Here is a 14,259-nt window from a genome sequence, read left to right on the forward strand (position 1 = left end):
GCAATGCATCTGGAAGGCCCTTCCATGCACACTGGCAGCAAAGCTTGCCTGGGTGATCATGGAGCCAGGCACCTCTCCCTGCTGACAGCATCTGCCAGGCTCTGCATCCCGGTGAAAAATCCCCAAAAAGATTGTTTGAAGATGGAATTAGCAAAACACGATGCTCTACTTCAAGCACAAACGCGAGAACAAGCTCCAGACTCTGCTCCTAATGGTAAGAAACCTGTCCCCCTCTGAACAACTGCTGGCATTTTCCCCTTTTTTGGAACAGAATCACTGAATTGTTAGGGCTGGAAGGGACCTCTGGGGATCATTCAACGCCCCGCTAAGACAGGGTTACCTAGAGCAGGTTACACAGGAACACGTCCAGGGGGGTTTTCAGCATCTCTAGGGAGCGAGACGTCCCTGGCCACTCGTTCCAGTGCTCTCGCCAGGCTCTGTGGCAGCGCCGGCTCCGGCTCCCCGCTCAGCGGGCAGGGACGGGGCCGGACAGGCTCGCCCCTGCAGCGACAGCAAAGGCTTCAGCGCCGAAGGGCTTTTGGGAGCTGTGCACCCCAGGGCCCTTCCCGTTCAACACCCTGAAAAGAGGGAGAGCAGGGGAGCTGGGGACAATCAATCGACACTAACGATCTGAAATGGTCCCCGCAGCTGAGCTTGGGCGAAGAGAGCCGGGAGATGCCAGCAGTGAAAACCCGCTACCTCCGCGCCCAGCAGCACGGTCAGTGTCCCCCAGTGCTTCAGAAAATGACAAACGCGGACGCGGAACGCTGTCTCCGCTCAAACGATCCAGTCATTAAGCAAACTGCGATCCTTACGCGCCCGGCACCCGGCAGCGCTCCCCAGGCAGTGCGGAAACCGCGCGGGGGGCGGGCGGGCAGCCCCGGCCGGCGGCCCCCTGCACCTCATGCAGACGGGGGCTGCCGGCAGGAACAGCTCCGCGGGCTCGGGGACCGGCCCCCGGGCTTGCGTGGCGCCCACCCGCCCAGGGCTTCCTTCCCGGCTTCCATCCCGACTTCCTCCCCGGCCCAGCGCACGCCGCCAGCCCCGCCGCCTGACAGCGAGCGCGGCGGGGGCGCTTCGTGCGCAGGCGCTCCGGGCCGCGCCTGCCCCGTTCCGCGAACGGCGCGGGAGGGGGGCGGCCGGGCCCGCCCCTGCGCCCGCCGGGCCGCGCTCGGCGCTGTCCCCGCCTGCCTCCGCCTCCAGCTCCGCCCGGGCGCTGGGAGCGGCGGCAACTTCCCCTCAAGTCCGCCCGGCGGCGGGGGGGACGATGCGACCCAGCTGAGCGCGGCCCGAGAGGGGCGGGCGCGCTGAGGACGGGCAGCGTCGGCAGCAGCGGCAGCCCCGCCGCCCTAGTCTGAGTAGCCCGGCAGCCGCCCGCCTCAGCCCCCTGCCCTCCCCCGGTCGGGGCGGGAGCCGCCGCGGCCGTCCCATGTCCCGCAAGGCCAGCGATAATGTGGAGTACACGCTGCGAAGCCTGAGCAACCTGATGGGCGAGAAGAGGCGGCGGCAGGCGGACGGGTCCGCCGGCTCGGGCGCGGCGGCGGGCGAGCGGAGCCTCATCGCCGCCGAGTCCTGTTCCAGCCTCAACAGCGCGGCGTCGGGCGGAGAGCTGGAGCGGGCGGCGCGGCGCCAGTTCCAGCAGGACGAGACCCCCGGCTTCGTCTACGTGGTGTCGGTCTTCTCCGCCCTGGGGGGCTTCCTCTTCGGCTACGACACCGGCGTGGTGTCGGGGGCGCTGCTCCTCCTCAAGAGGGAGCTCAACCTGGACGCGCTCTGGCAGGAGCTGCTCGTCTCCAGCACGGTGGGCGCCGCCGCCCTGTCCGCCCTGGCCGGCGGCGTCCTGAACGGGCTGTGCGGCCGGCGGCCCTGCATCCTGCTGGCCAGCGGCCTCTTCACGGCGGGGTCCGGCGTGCTGGCCGCCGCCCGCGACAAGGAGACGCTGCTGGCGGGACGCGTGGTGGTGGGGCTGGGCATCGGTGAGTGCCGCGCCGCCCCGCCCGGCTCTCCCGCGGGGACCCGGCTCTTGCCCGGCGGGGGCAGCGCTCCCCCGGGGCAGGTTTAATCGAGCCGGGAATCGCCCGTCCCTGCACGCCCGCAAACCCCTTGCGGTGGAGCAGAAGGCGAAGTAGTGCCGGAGTGCCGAAGGCTGGGGAGCTGGCGAGGGAACGCTTGGCTGAGCGAGGTCCGGGGCGGGGTCCCGTGGCCATCGCAGCGCGGTGTGCAAGGGGACGGTGTGTGTGCTTGACCTCTTCGATTCTGTTACAGGGGCTGTAGTCCTGCCCCGTTGCTGGGAGAGTTGTCTGTTTTCTGCACGACGAGAACGGTCTCGCATCCTTTCTGCAGTTTCATGTTTAGGGTGGTCTGTCGGTGTCGACACCGCAGGCTTTGCATTTGTGGGGGTTCTGGGAAGTCAGGGACGAGGAGATCACGTCTGTCTTTCTGAACTGTAAATACCTCTCTACTGCTTCCCCGCATTACTTGGGCACTAAAGGAATGCCTCTGGGGCAAAACGAGCTGGTAATCTTCCTGGTCTGCTTGCTTTGGAAGGCTTTGGATTTCATTAATGATATACTGGACGTGAATTGGTGCTCTTTATTTGCCTTCCTATATGGGTTGCAAGCAGTGGGTTCTCGTAAAACTTTGTAGTTGTCCCAAGGAACTTGGTGAGGACTGTTCTCTCTGACCTATGAGACTGGTTTCTGTGCCAACTATATCCTAAATAGCCCTAAAGTTTGAGTTGCTCTTCAGCTTCAGCTACCATCCTATCTGGCAGTAATTGAATTAAACTCATCATGGGCTGTATGAGGTTAATCAGAATTCTTGGACTATAATAGCTATAGTCTCGCATCCCTTTCCATCTGAAAGCACAAGGACAAATTGAGAACTAAGATTGTTCTTATCTGTGTAGCAAAGTTATGTTTCTTAGCTGTTGGATAATTTTCTGAGTCCTTAGGCTTGTTATAGACACACTTTCCCTGATGCAAATTTTGGCCTTATTAAGGAAGAAAAGTTAGTGAGTCATAATAAGGGCTGTCAGGAATAAAATTGTCTCCATCCATGAAAGGGCCCGTGCTGGTTTTCCTGTACAGCAACATCTTCGGGTTGCAGTTTTCCTACCTCAAGCTGGAGGGTTCTTTTTTTAATTTTTTCTTTTGAATGCTACCTCTCTGCATGTTTGCTGTTTTTTCAAGACTTCAGACTGCAGAATGTTGATAATACTGGTCATGAAGTTCAGGAGGCTAAACTAAATTTGACTGTGAGATTGCACAGATAATGGGAGTTTTGATGGCAATATGTAGTACACATTTAGTGGTAGATACTAAAAATACCAAATGTGATGTCTTTCTGTGTTTGTAAAGTTTGTCATGTTCCTTTACTGTAACTGGTTACAATAACTTCAAAGGCTGTAGAGAAGTGAAATGGATGGATGGTTTGCTTGATTCCTCTGTGTGTGTGTTTTGTAGAGAGATACATAGGCATATTGGAATTGTCTGACCGTAGTGCAAATAAATGATATTCAAATTGTTGGAGAGATATGAGACCTGGGACTTAATATGATCAATATATAACCAGAAATGAAAACTAGGAGCCCTAGATCTCTTGTGTGCCCTGGGGAGAGTGATCTTTCTTTGGCCCCTGTCCACATCAGGGGCAGAGGTGGTGATTCTGCTGGGACTCTGGAGAGCTGAAGTAAGAAAGGAGAAATGTTCTGAGGATTTTGGAGCACAAAGACAATAATTTGTATTTTAAAAATGTGATTTTTTGATTTTTTTTTAATCACTGACTGCTCTTCTTTATGTGATGTAGCTTAGAGCCAGAGCCAGAAACAAAGATTTACCTCAGATTGCTGTGACTGAAGCATGACAAGAGACTCCAAGAATTGCAGAGTCCAGTCATAACACGGTTTGTTTTACAAAAGAAAAAACCTGTTGTGGTTCAAAGCTGTTCTCATATAGCAAACTGGAACAGTTTTTACATTAAATCCCCCACCAGAGGGAGCCTGGATAATTTCATGAAGGCATTAGAAATTAGTGGAAGTTTTTTCTTCCCTTTCATCTCTGGGAGACTTCTGACTATCATTTTACTGCCCAAAGTGAGCCAGAGCTTCTTAGTGTTGGTGTGAGAAGTCTGTTCAATAACGTGACATTTGAGTGATAATACAAACTGCTAAAATGTGAGGGTGCAGTGGTGTAGTGTTATGAATGCTTTCCTACCTGAAAACCAGTAAAAACTTCTTAACTGTGTACAATTGTATACATTTTTTAGGTTTCTTTCCTCTAGCTCTCTGCAAATTGCCCATCAAAAGATCTACTCCAGATACATGTGGGGTTTTTTTGCATTTACTAAGTGAATTACTGTGTTATGATCAGTATTGTGGTGCTGTAAAAGCAGATGTGATGATGTTCCTTCTGCCCTTGCTGGTTGCAGGGTAGATCAGTGTTAATTTTGTCTGTGTGAGAAAATGGCTATTTTTCTTGTGACTGTGATTTATAAAGGAATAAAGTTAAACTTTCAAGGATGAAAACCAGAGGATATATGCTGAAATGAGGAACATCTCTCATTTGTCTGTCTTGTCCATTTTTTACCATTTTCATTAGAGCTGGAAAAACTGTCTTTTTTCTACAGCCATTACAGAATGAGATGTTTCTGGAAATAAAGACTTTCTCTCAAGGACAAGCCTAAATCCTCTTTCATTGTAAATGCTGAATAGATTTTTATGGTGGAAACAGTTATGTTCCCTTTCTGTCCCTCTTCCCCTCAGTATTAATACAAAATATAGAGAATGCTTAAAAAGGAAAAACATGTTCAGCATGGGCTTAGAATACCCCTAGATATTTTCAGATCTGAATTTCTAAATATATAGTTCATGACAGTTCCAGGCTAAATTACTTAAGAATAAGGTTATGGCAGTTATTCCCTCCCACCTGCCCATTTCCAAACATATCTGGTGTCCTGGACTCTTTAGGAATTTATCTGAGCCAGATGTCAGGAATGCAGCATTTGGACAGATATTCATTGCAGCAAATAGGGGCAAAATCCAAACATTTAGGAAATTGGATTGCATGTGCTTGGTAACACTTAGTATGAGCTTAGCTAGGTAAAGAAGTCATTGGTACAAAGTGTGTTTGGACCTTTGGCACCTGATAATGGTGAAGGCTTCCTCCTATTGTATTGGCTACTGTAGTTTGGCTACTGTGCTTGACAGGAAAGGTGGGTTCTTCACTTGACTCATATTTGGTCTGTCCCAAAGCCTGAGGTCAGGCCAGAACTGAAACAATAAAAGCAAGAACCAGGCATGACTGGAGATGAGAGTTATTTCTACTGTAAACTTGCTGTCTTGAGAAGGAAGGCAAAGAGAGAGAAAAGTAACCACTGGAGCTAAACCAGCAGAGACTAGAAAGGATAATATAAACAGCCATGCTTGCTGTTTATATTCTTATAAACACTTATTTGTTAGGCTGTGATCAATCCAATGTCCTAATTTGCCTGAACCCCATTGGCCATGGTTTGCCAGCAGCTCATCTGTCTGCAATGGGAGTTGTTTATCCTCCTGTCATCTGGGGGTGCTGAAGGTTTGAAGCTTACAGCTGGTGTAGGTGGGTGTTGGCATGGTGCTTCAGGGAGTGAGCTGTTCAGGTTACTTTTTCAAGAACACTTGCATGCCACCTGTGGAAGGAAAGCAGTTTGAGCAGAGTTCAGGAAGTGACAGCATTAAGCTTGCTCCTTCATAGCTGATTTCTGTCTTGATGTACAATCATTAGCTGGATAATTAGATACTCCTGTCTTGTTTGGCATGCAGAATAAATGGTGCTCAATTAATGATCAGCTTTTCAGGTTTTGCTTTCTTGCTGAACGTGTGGCTTAGGCATTACTTAATGCACACATTACCCGAGCTCTCATGAAAACAGAGTTACTTAGGATTACAGTATGTGTATGTTATTGAGTCTGCAGTGTAATGGGGACCTGCCTGGTTAGGTGCCTTATCTTCTCCTTGACTCCTGTCTTTTGTACATGAGGTTTCTTCACAATGTAAGCCTACTGCTCAGTGCTTGCAATGTGCTCAAAATGTCTCTAGTATTTTTTTTAAGGCTATATTTGAATCTGACATATGTAGTGCTTCTGGTAGCATCTTTTGACTACATATGTAGGTCATTTTCTGAGCAGAGGAAGAAAGATTGTACACAGAATTAGGCAGGAGTGAAAAGTTCTGGCATATGGTTGTGGCTCCCCTGGTGGGGTTGGCTTCTATTGACAATAAGGTTCAATGCCAAATGACAAAAATAACCAAATTTATCCAAAGGACTTGCATTGTGTAGTACGAAGTCTGTATGATATTTGAAGTGGTTAAATAAAGGTCTGCCATATAATCTGGTATGACATGTTGCCTATGAAAGATGAGGATGGGTGTGCTACTTTTTTTTTTTTTTTTTTTTTGAATACGGCTGAGCTTTTTCAGGTATTTTTCAGTGTATTTTTATCTTGGAACACCAGATTCATCTTCTCATCCTCCCTCAGCAACCTGATATGGGAAGCTCTGAAGCTTCAGTCTGTTTTTATAACTGAGTGTCCAGCAGTTTTTTTTAAAGGAGTTTATACCTTGGTGCATTTTGGAATCACCCTCAACCTCCAAATATGCTCTGCTGCTTCTGACTGATGCTTGTAATTTTCAGTCCAGAGGTTCATAGGCTGTTTTTACCTCTGGAGACAGTGATTTGTTAGTATAAGCTGGCAGTAGGGATGGAGGGGGGATGGAGAGACAAATTTCTGGTTTGTTGCAATTGATTCTTGTGCTGTCGCTGCCCACAGATGGTCACCCAAGCTTCCAGGATCCAAAGGTACTGACATTACTGTGTGTGCTCAGGATTGAATCTCTGTATCTTAAGGGCTTAATCTATTCTTGTGCAAAAGCATCTGGAAAGATACATTAGCTTCTGATTGGAGCTGAAATCTTTCAGGGTACCAGGATTAATTTAAGATTAAAAACTGTATGTTTTGAAGTCTTCTAGTTTTGTGTGCCTTGGACAGGATACACAGTACTATGCTCAGTTCACTGTCACGTCAATAAGCACTGACTCCATTAAAGTTTTGTCTGATGGTATAATACAAAACTCAGCAATTAGCACAGGAATGTTGCTACCTTATATATAGTGACCATTTCAGAATAAAATATTAAGTACACAGAGTTATGTCTAAGAGCATTTTTGGATTTTTTATTCTTCTGGACACTCTTTAAAGTCATATGGGAGGTGTTTTGGCCTTTTTGCTATTGTTTTTATTTATCTTAAGAAAGAAATTAATTCCCATAGTTCATAAACCTTGAATTTATCTTCTGTCTTTAAAGTATGGGAATTTTTTAAAAATAATTTTCTCTGTACTTGGTCAAACTGTTTATTAAAACATAATCCCTGTTGGATTATCAGTGTCTTTGTTTATTTTGGAAAAATATAGAAAGCATCCATTTCATAGGTGACATAAAATTGAAATGATGGTCTTCTTACTCCTGATAAAAAGGCTACTTGAAGGAAGCTTGTAGTGTTAAACACAAGTGTTTCCTTACCTTGAAAAATTCATGTGGGCAGTGTAGGTGGGCTTATTTTCAGAATGCTTTGTTTGCTACAGGAAACAGTGGCATCCACTTACTGTGATGTTAGAGACAGCAAAGCATTCAGCTGGAACTCTTGGGTCTGAGTGACTTGTTTGGCTGAAGTTTGCACCAGCCCTGTCAGCAGAGGCACAAGTCAGGATATCTGAGGACCAGCCAAGCAGCAGATTCAAGGTGCTGGCTGCTGTCTCGTGCTGTGCACTGCCAGAACTTGCACTTAATTTTTTTTCTGAGCATACTAATCTGTACTGTGCCAACTGTATTCTGAGAAGCAATGAAAAAAGAAAATGAATCAGTGAAAGGTGGTGCTTTAAATTATGTTTTTAAACATAATTTGAAGGTCTTTTAAATTATGTTTTTCCTTATCTCATTATCAGTAGACTTCAAGATTAATTACAGCAGATGTATGCTCTTAAATGGAGTTTTATAGAACATATCCTATTTTAGAAGACATAAATTTCTTTTAAAAGTAGTATTTAAGAATCTTAGGGATTATTACGTTCAGATGTGGTAAGCTTTTGGGTTGCAAGTCCTACAGAAGTCCTGAAAATTGGTGATTTCTACTTAAGATGGTTGGACTCAAAGTGAGAAACTGTGGCTGTGTGGCATGCTGGCACCACAGAGGTATAATGGGCCTGATGGATAGCTTTGTTTGCAAAATTGCTTTATGGATCTTCATCAGTGGGCTTTCACATCTGACCTGTACAATCAGTACTTCTGGTGTGAAGCTTGTGAAGAGCATAGGTCTGCATTGAACTGCTGGAAGCCTGAAACCAGTGACTGATGGACATCAGGAGAGCAGAGTTCTACCTTTGGGCTTTTCTTTGCAATGATTATGCCTGTGAACAAGTATCAAGAGAAGCAGTTGTTAATTCTGTTGTAGAGATCTTGTGTAAGAGATCTTGCTCTGGACGAGTCTGGAGCCATCTGATTACTTTAGCTGAACTCTCTGTAAGTCTTTTGATGCAACTTGGGTGCAAACTCTCCTAAAATGTGTTTTGCACGTGATAGTTGCAGAAATGAAGGTTTAAAAGCACACATTCCTATTCTTTCCGTTTTTGATCTTTCTCTGATTTGTCATCAGATTTAGACTGGTTTTGTAAGGGATTTATTCAAAGTAAATGCATGTTCTGAAGGGGAATTTTTCATAGGTGGTTTCTTATTTTGGCTTTTTATATGCCCAGTCACTGAACTTAGGTTTCTTAGCTCAGTCCCTCCTTCCTTCACAAGTCCCTTCCAGACATGCTGCTGGCACAGATGAAATGCCACACAGTGACCCCAGAGCCCCCTACCTCCCATCTAGCTGGCTGTGGATGGGCCACAACATGCTTTCAGCCATGGGGCTGGCCAATGTGTTCCCACTTCCCCCCAGGTTTGCTGTCTTACTCAGCTGAACAGTAAGGGAGTCTGCCTCTTCTGCAGCTGGGGACAGACTTCCTTTTGTGTTCCTCCCTTTCAAACTGCAGATTCAGTCCCCATGTGTGCCCTAGGGATTGCACCTGGGTTGACTTTCTTTGGAGTTCTGCCATCATTTTATGTGGCTGTGTGCTAGTGAGTCAGACACTGAGGCAGTTGTGTAAATTTAATAAATAAAAAAAGGGATGTATGTTTATTGATAAATGCAACTTTTTGCTTTTACCTTGGGCTTGTCCTTTAGTTGTCACTCAGGGGTTTTTCCCCGCCTCTTCTGTAGATGGGTTTTTTAGTCGTGTGTATTCAGGAGCTGTCAACCCAGCTTCTCTGCCTGAACTTTTCTTCCACCCTCCTCCTTGATTTTTCCAGTGTAATTCAGTGAGGGAGCAGCTCTCTGGAGGAGGTTTGTCCTCTGTGACTAATGTGAATGACTTCTTGGTTCTCATTAGAGCTGATGTTTTCCAGGACCACCTGGCACTGACCTTGGGGCTCATCCTTTGTGAGTGTTCTACAGCAACAAGCATATTCTACTTCTACTCCTGAGTGACAAGACAACGTCAAGCCAAAAAAATTTTCCAGGCAGTGTGAAGAACCACAGGAATACCTGATGCTTTTAGCACACAGGCTGCCAGACACTGCAAGGCTGAGCAATCTTCAGGGAGAAGTAAGGATTCCCTTCCTTCTCCCTGAAGGCCTGTGGCAATTGCTTCAGGTGTCAATTCTAGATCTTTCTGGTCTCTTTTCAGCACTGTGTTTGGGAAGGTCTAAGTTCCACAAGTCTCATCTTAAGTGGTGGCTTTGAGGAGCTTTCTAATCTAATGAACAGCCAGCCAAGCACATAGAGCTGCATGCTCAGTTGTCTCTGAGGTAGGAGTGAAGTGGTTGTCAATCTCCAGATGATAGACACAAAATCAGGATACCAAAAATGGTGGAGAACCTGCTATGTAAACAAAAATGTGTAGCTAAAATTAAAGTCACCTTGACATCACCCATATTTTCATAGTCTAGACAAAATTAAATAGTTCTAGAAACTTGGTACCGTAAGTGGGAGCTCTATGGCAAGAGTTTTCAAGCCTTTTCCCAGAAGTGGGAGTTTCTGCAGGCCAACCTGCAGAAACAAGAAGTGAGAGCTCTTTTGTTTCCCTTTTCATTTATTTAGGAGCTTCATGTACGTGGTTTTCTGTACTGTTGCTTCCCTTGAAAGGGAAGCAAAACCAGTGACTGTGGTTTTAATGTGTCTATGCACATAATCACTTTGGAAAAAGATTGTTTTCCAGCAGCTGGAAGTATTAGGTATGTGTTTGTGTTTAGCCAGAGCTCTTCTACTTTGCTGCCTTTCTCTGGAAATACAGGGGAAGGCATTCTAAGTTGGAAAGAGCAGAAGAACCTGCCTGGGGCTGCACAGGTTTTATTGCCCATGCCCATGCTGTATGGCCTTGTAAATAGGGAATGTGTTCTGGTGACTGCTGCTCTGAGAAACATCAACTGAATTGGTTGCTGCCATGTGCCAGTGGAAGAAGCTTTTAATTTCTGTTGGCTCATAAGAAATTCTCTCCTCTCTGTGCAAGAACCCTACAAAGACTTGACCAATCTCCCTTTCTTAGTAACAGTGGATAGTTCTCTAAGTAGGTTTTCATAGTTTTAGCACTCCTACTCTTGGTTCACCAGATAAGAACTTTGAACTTCGGCCTACTTGAAGGTGCCAATAATTTGAACTTTAAATCCATCCTGAACTGATCACACTTCTAATAAATGGATGGATGACAAAGTTTTGCATTGAGTTGTTTGTTCTTTTCTGGCTGTCTTCTTTCCTTCAAGTTCAGAGTCATAAAAGCATGAAGGTGACCTTAGTGTCATTAAATAACTTTATGTTGTTGGACTGATATGTTGCTGTTGGAGCAGTGCCATTGTTCATAAGCCATCAGTTACATTTATTCTAATAGAAAAGTTAAATATTGGTGGTATTTGAATACTATAGCAATTGCCTTGATTCATGTCCTTCCCTGAGCTGTCTTCTGCAGTTCATCAGCTCTTGCTTTTGCATCTCTCCAAGGGCAAGAGATGAGCAGATCTGGAAGTACTCCTTCTTTTCCCTAGTGCAGTACCAGAGCAGAACTGCTGTGCCTAGAGGAGTGGGCAGGGAGGAGGAGCACTGATGCCATCTTGTTCTCATGTCTTGTGGTGCAGTTTAGACCAGCTGGTGGAAATGGGCAGCTCCTACTTGCATCCCTCTGATTTCCTCCCTTAAATTACCATTGATTCTTTTCAAAGCCTGTAGTGGTACTACAATACTTGAAATCTGTGATTCTTTGAAGTTTTTAACTAATATTATGAAAATTCAAACACTATGACCCTTTAAGTTTTACAGCTCTAGTTTTGAAGGAACTTGCAGTACTTAACCTGGAAAAAATAGAGTTGTTGATTTACTCTATCATTAGCTCACAAAAATGAATAGGCATTCAGGATTCAATAATTTCTTTAAGGAAGTGTTAGATGAAGATGCTGAAGACATCTAACCGTTAGACCTGATGCTGAAGACAACTAACTTCTGACCATGTTGCAGTTTTTTTCTCATGCTTCTGTAGCATAGGTTTCACATTCCAGCTGAAAAACTTGTCAACGTTCCAATTGTAAAAATTATCAGGAGTAATGAAAGGGAAAAAAAAGCTACCATCTTAAAAGTGCCTAAAGAAATTCAGAAGCAAAACCTCTTTATTGAAGCTAATAAATATACTTAACAAAGTACTCATGAGATTTTTATAGGAAGGGTGGTAGCTAACTAAATAAATTATGATGAAAGCCATGACAAGAAGGTTGGAGCAACTTCAGCAATCTAGAAATATAACAAGCACAGAGCCTACATGAGGTGTTGGAGCCAGGGAATATTTTTACTGCCTCTTTGAACATCTTACTGGAGTGCAAGTGGGGACAGGGAGAGCTGGGAATCTAAATTCTTGTATAGCTGGTGGAGGATGCTATACCAGAATCCCGGAGTCAGAGGACTCAAGTTAGATTTAGTGCTCCTTTTTTCAATAGGTGATAGTAGGAAGGAAATACCCATTCTTATGGCATTTTTTGTATGTTTAAGGTTCAGATCAGTGTGCTTTATTTGCTATTCCTAGTTGTATGAAGCCCTACTCTGCCTGTTATTTTGAATTTGCTTTTCTGCTTGTAGCCGCCTACTTGGGAAATTTTGTTTATGAGGTTAAGGAGGTAAAAATCATAGGGACCCGCCACTAAGTACTTGCTCTCTGATTTGGTTAGTTAATTTTTTTAGGATTGTTGGTTGGAGCTCTGATGGAGAGTGTGGAGAGTCTAACATCTGAGGAAGGCAGTGTGGTAATGGAGGAACTGAAGCATGCTGAACATGGAGGAAGTAGTGGATAAGTCCAAAGCTGTGTGTACTTTAAGCAGGCACTTCAGCGGATGTTTGCATACAAGTGACCTTTTTTGTTTGTTCACAGGTCCTTGATTATTGGACTGTTGAGGTCAGTAGTAGCTATGTCAGCACAGGAATGGGGAATCTGCCTGAGGGGAAAAGGTAAGACTGGTTTTATTCACTATGGAGTTCAGCTAAGTCTTTTGCCTGGTAGACTCCCTGCTCCTGCATTAATCATAGGTGCTGCTGACCTCACCAGTCCAATTCACATTGGAACAGCTTGGTATGAATGAAATCCAAAGCCACCTGAGCAATTTCAGGATCCTGAAAATAGAGGTGGAAAAGGCTAAAATGTTGCACATAGGCAGTCATGATGTTTTACCCCTAAAATTCAGCTTGTGCTTGTGTCTGGTTTTGTCCTGTGTGTTGTTCTTGGTTAGGAGACGAAATAAAGCACAGATCCTTGCTCTTGTAATGATTGACTGGTGTGTTCTTGGAAAAAATCATTGGTGCGTTTAGCAGAAACGTGGGCACACATTGAGTAGAACATTACACAAATAATGTTAACTTCTCTTTTAGTGAGTGGGAATGTACTTTACTAAGTTCTTTGACAATTTGGATGAGAAGATACTATTTATCATAAAATCTATCATTGTGTAGGGCACAATATTTGTTTGCACCTGTGTGGTCTGTGTGATTTCCTCTGTGCATCTTGCCATCCTGCAGGTTTAGGGCTTCACTCTGCTCCTGACCCCAGTCTGCAGGTTTTCTAGCTGGGGTACACAAAATATCATCATGTTCAACAGCCTGTGTGCTTCTGAAAAAGCTGGAGTTTCATGGCATATTTTTTAGGTCATGCTTTGTTGTTTCACCTTCTGTTGTGTCTCTGATGGTTACTTTAGAATAAGAAGAGATGCTGTTTGTGTTTTGGCTTTGATTCTGCCTACTCTGTCCCCACCTACTCCTTCCCTTCATTCAAAAGCTGTCTGTTGAATCAGTCTGCAGGCCTCTCCCCCATTCAAAGTTAATTGCTTTCCTGACACCCATGTAATATCTGGTCTATTAATCATTATCCTCTTAGATGTGGAGTATTTCCTTGCACAGGAGGAAACAGTACTCCAAGCTTGTTATGCAGAGTTCAGAGAAGGCTTCTCCTTGTAGCACAAGACCAGCAGTCCTGTCTCCTCTGCAATACCAGTTGATCTCTAGCAGGGTCTGATCCACCTGTTTAGAACAGTTGTGCTTAATCTATTCAGAAGCTAATTCTCAGTAATTCACCTTGTAGTAGTGAAACTTCTAAGGGACTGTGTGCATGTTTTCTGATGTTCCTTGTCTAGAATATTAACATGTTTCTGGCTGACTTAATAGAGCTTCTGCTTATGGTTATATGCTCCCTTGTGTCTTTGATCCCTGAGTATGGATTTGTGTGTGATGGGTTGTTGGGGCATCGGTCTCCTTGGCAGTGTGCTGGTTGGATGAGGCTGAGCCTGGGCTGCCTGTTAGCCTGCTGTCTCAGGCTTTGGTATTCATTCTGCTTTTTTTCCTCGAGACTCTTTGTGGGATATGCAGAATGGAACTGTGCTTGTGTTAAGTGTGATGGGGACTTCTTGTGAACTACTTTGCTGCAGTCAAACTAGTCAGCTTTTCAGTTTTGCTTGCTGCAATGGCTTCTTACCCCCAAGTTTCTCCAGGGAACTTCATTTGGGCTGGGATGTAGGGAAATCAGTCCTTGCACTGGTGCATAGAAGGTGGAACTGGAAGTGTAAATGCTAAAGCAGCACTGTTTGACTTCAGTAACTCATCTGCCATACTTGTCTTTCTTGGCCCATGTTGGTGAGAAATGATGTCTGATCCTGGCCTTCTG

At 45.3% G+C, this 14,259-nt stretch overlaps 1 protein-coding gene across 2 annotated transcripts in view; it reads left to right on the forward strand.

Annotated features, from left to right (window-relative positions):
- Positions 1 to 1,198: 1,198 nt before the first annotated feature.
- Positions 1,199 to 14,259, forward strand: part of SLC2A13 (solute carrier family 2 member 13) — a 140,321-nt gene continuing 127,260 nt past the window's right edge. Inside the window, exon 1 of one of the 2 annotated variants that reach the window (XM_038153141.1) lies at positions 1,199 to 1,976. In XM_038153141.1, the coding sequence (XP_038009069.1) occupies positions 1,430 to 1,976 (547 nt within the window). In that variant the 5' untranslated portion in view covers positions 1,199 to 1,429. The remainder of the gene's footprint in view (positions 1,977 to 14,259) is intronic. The other variant, XM_038153140.1, reaches the window with a different exon arrangement.

Source organism: Motacilla alba, chromosome 1A (genome assembly GCF_015832195.1).
Source record: "Motacilla alba alba isolate MOTALB_02 chromosome 1A, Motacilla_alba_V1.0_pri, whole genome shotgun sequence".
Lineage (NCBI taxonomy): Eukaryota > Metazoa > Chordata > Aves > Passeriformes > Motacillidae > Motacilla > Motacilla alba.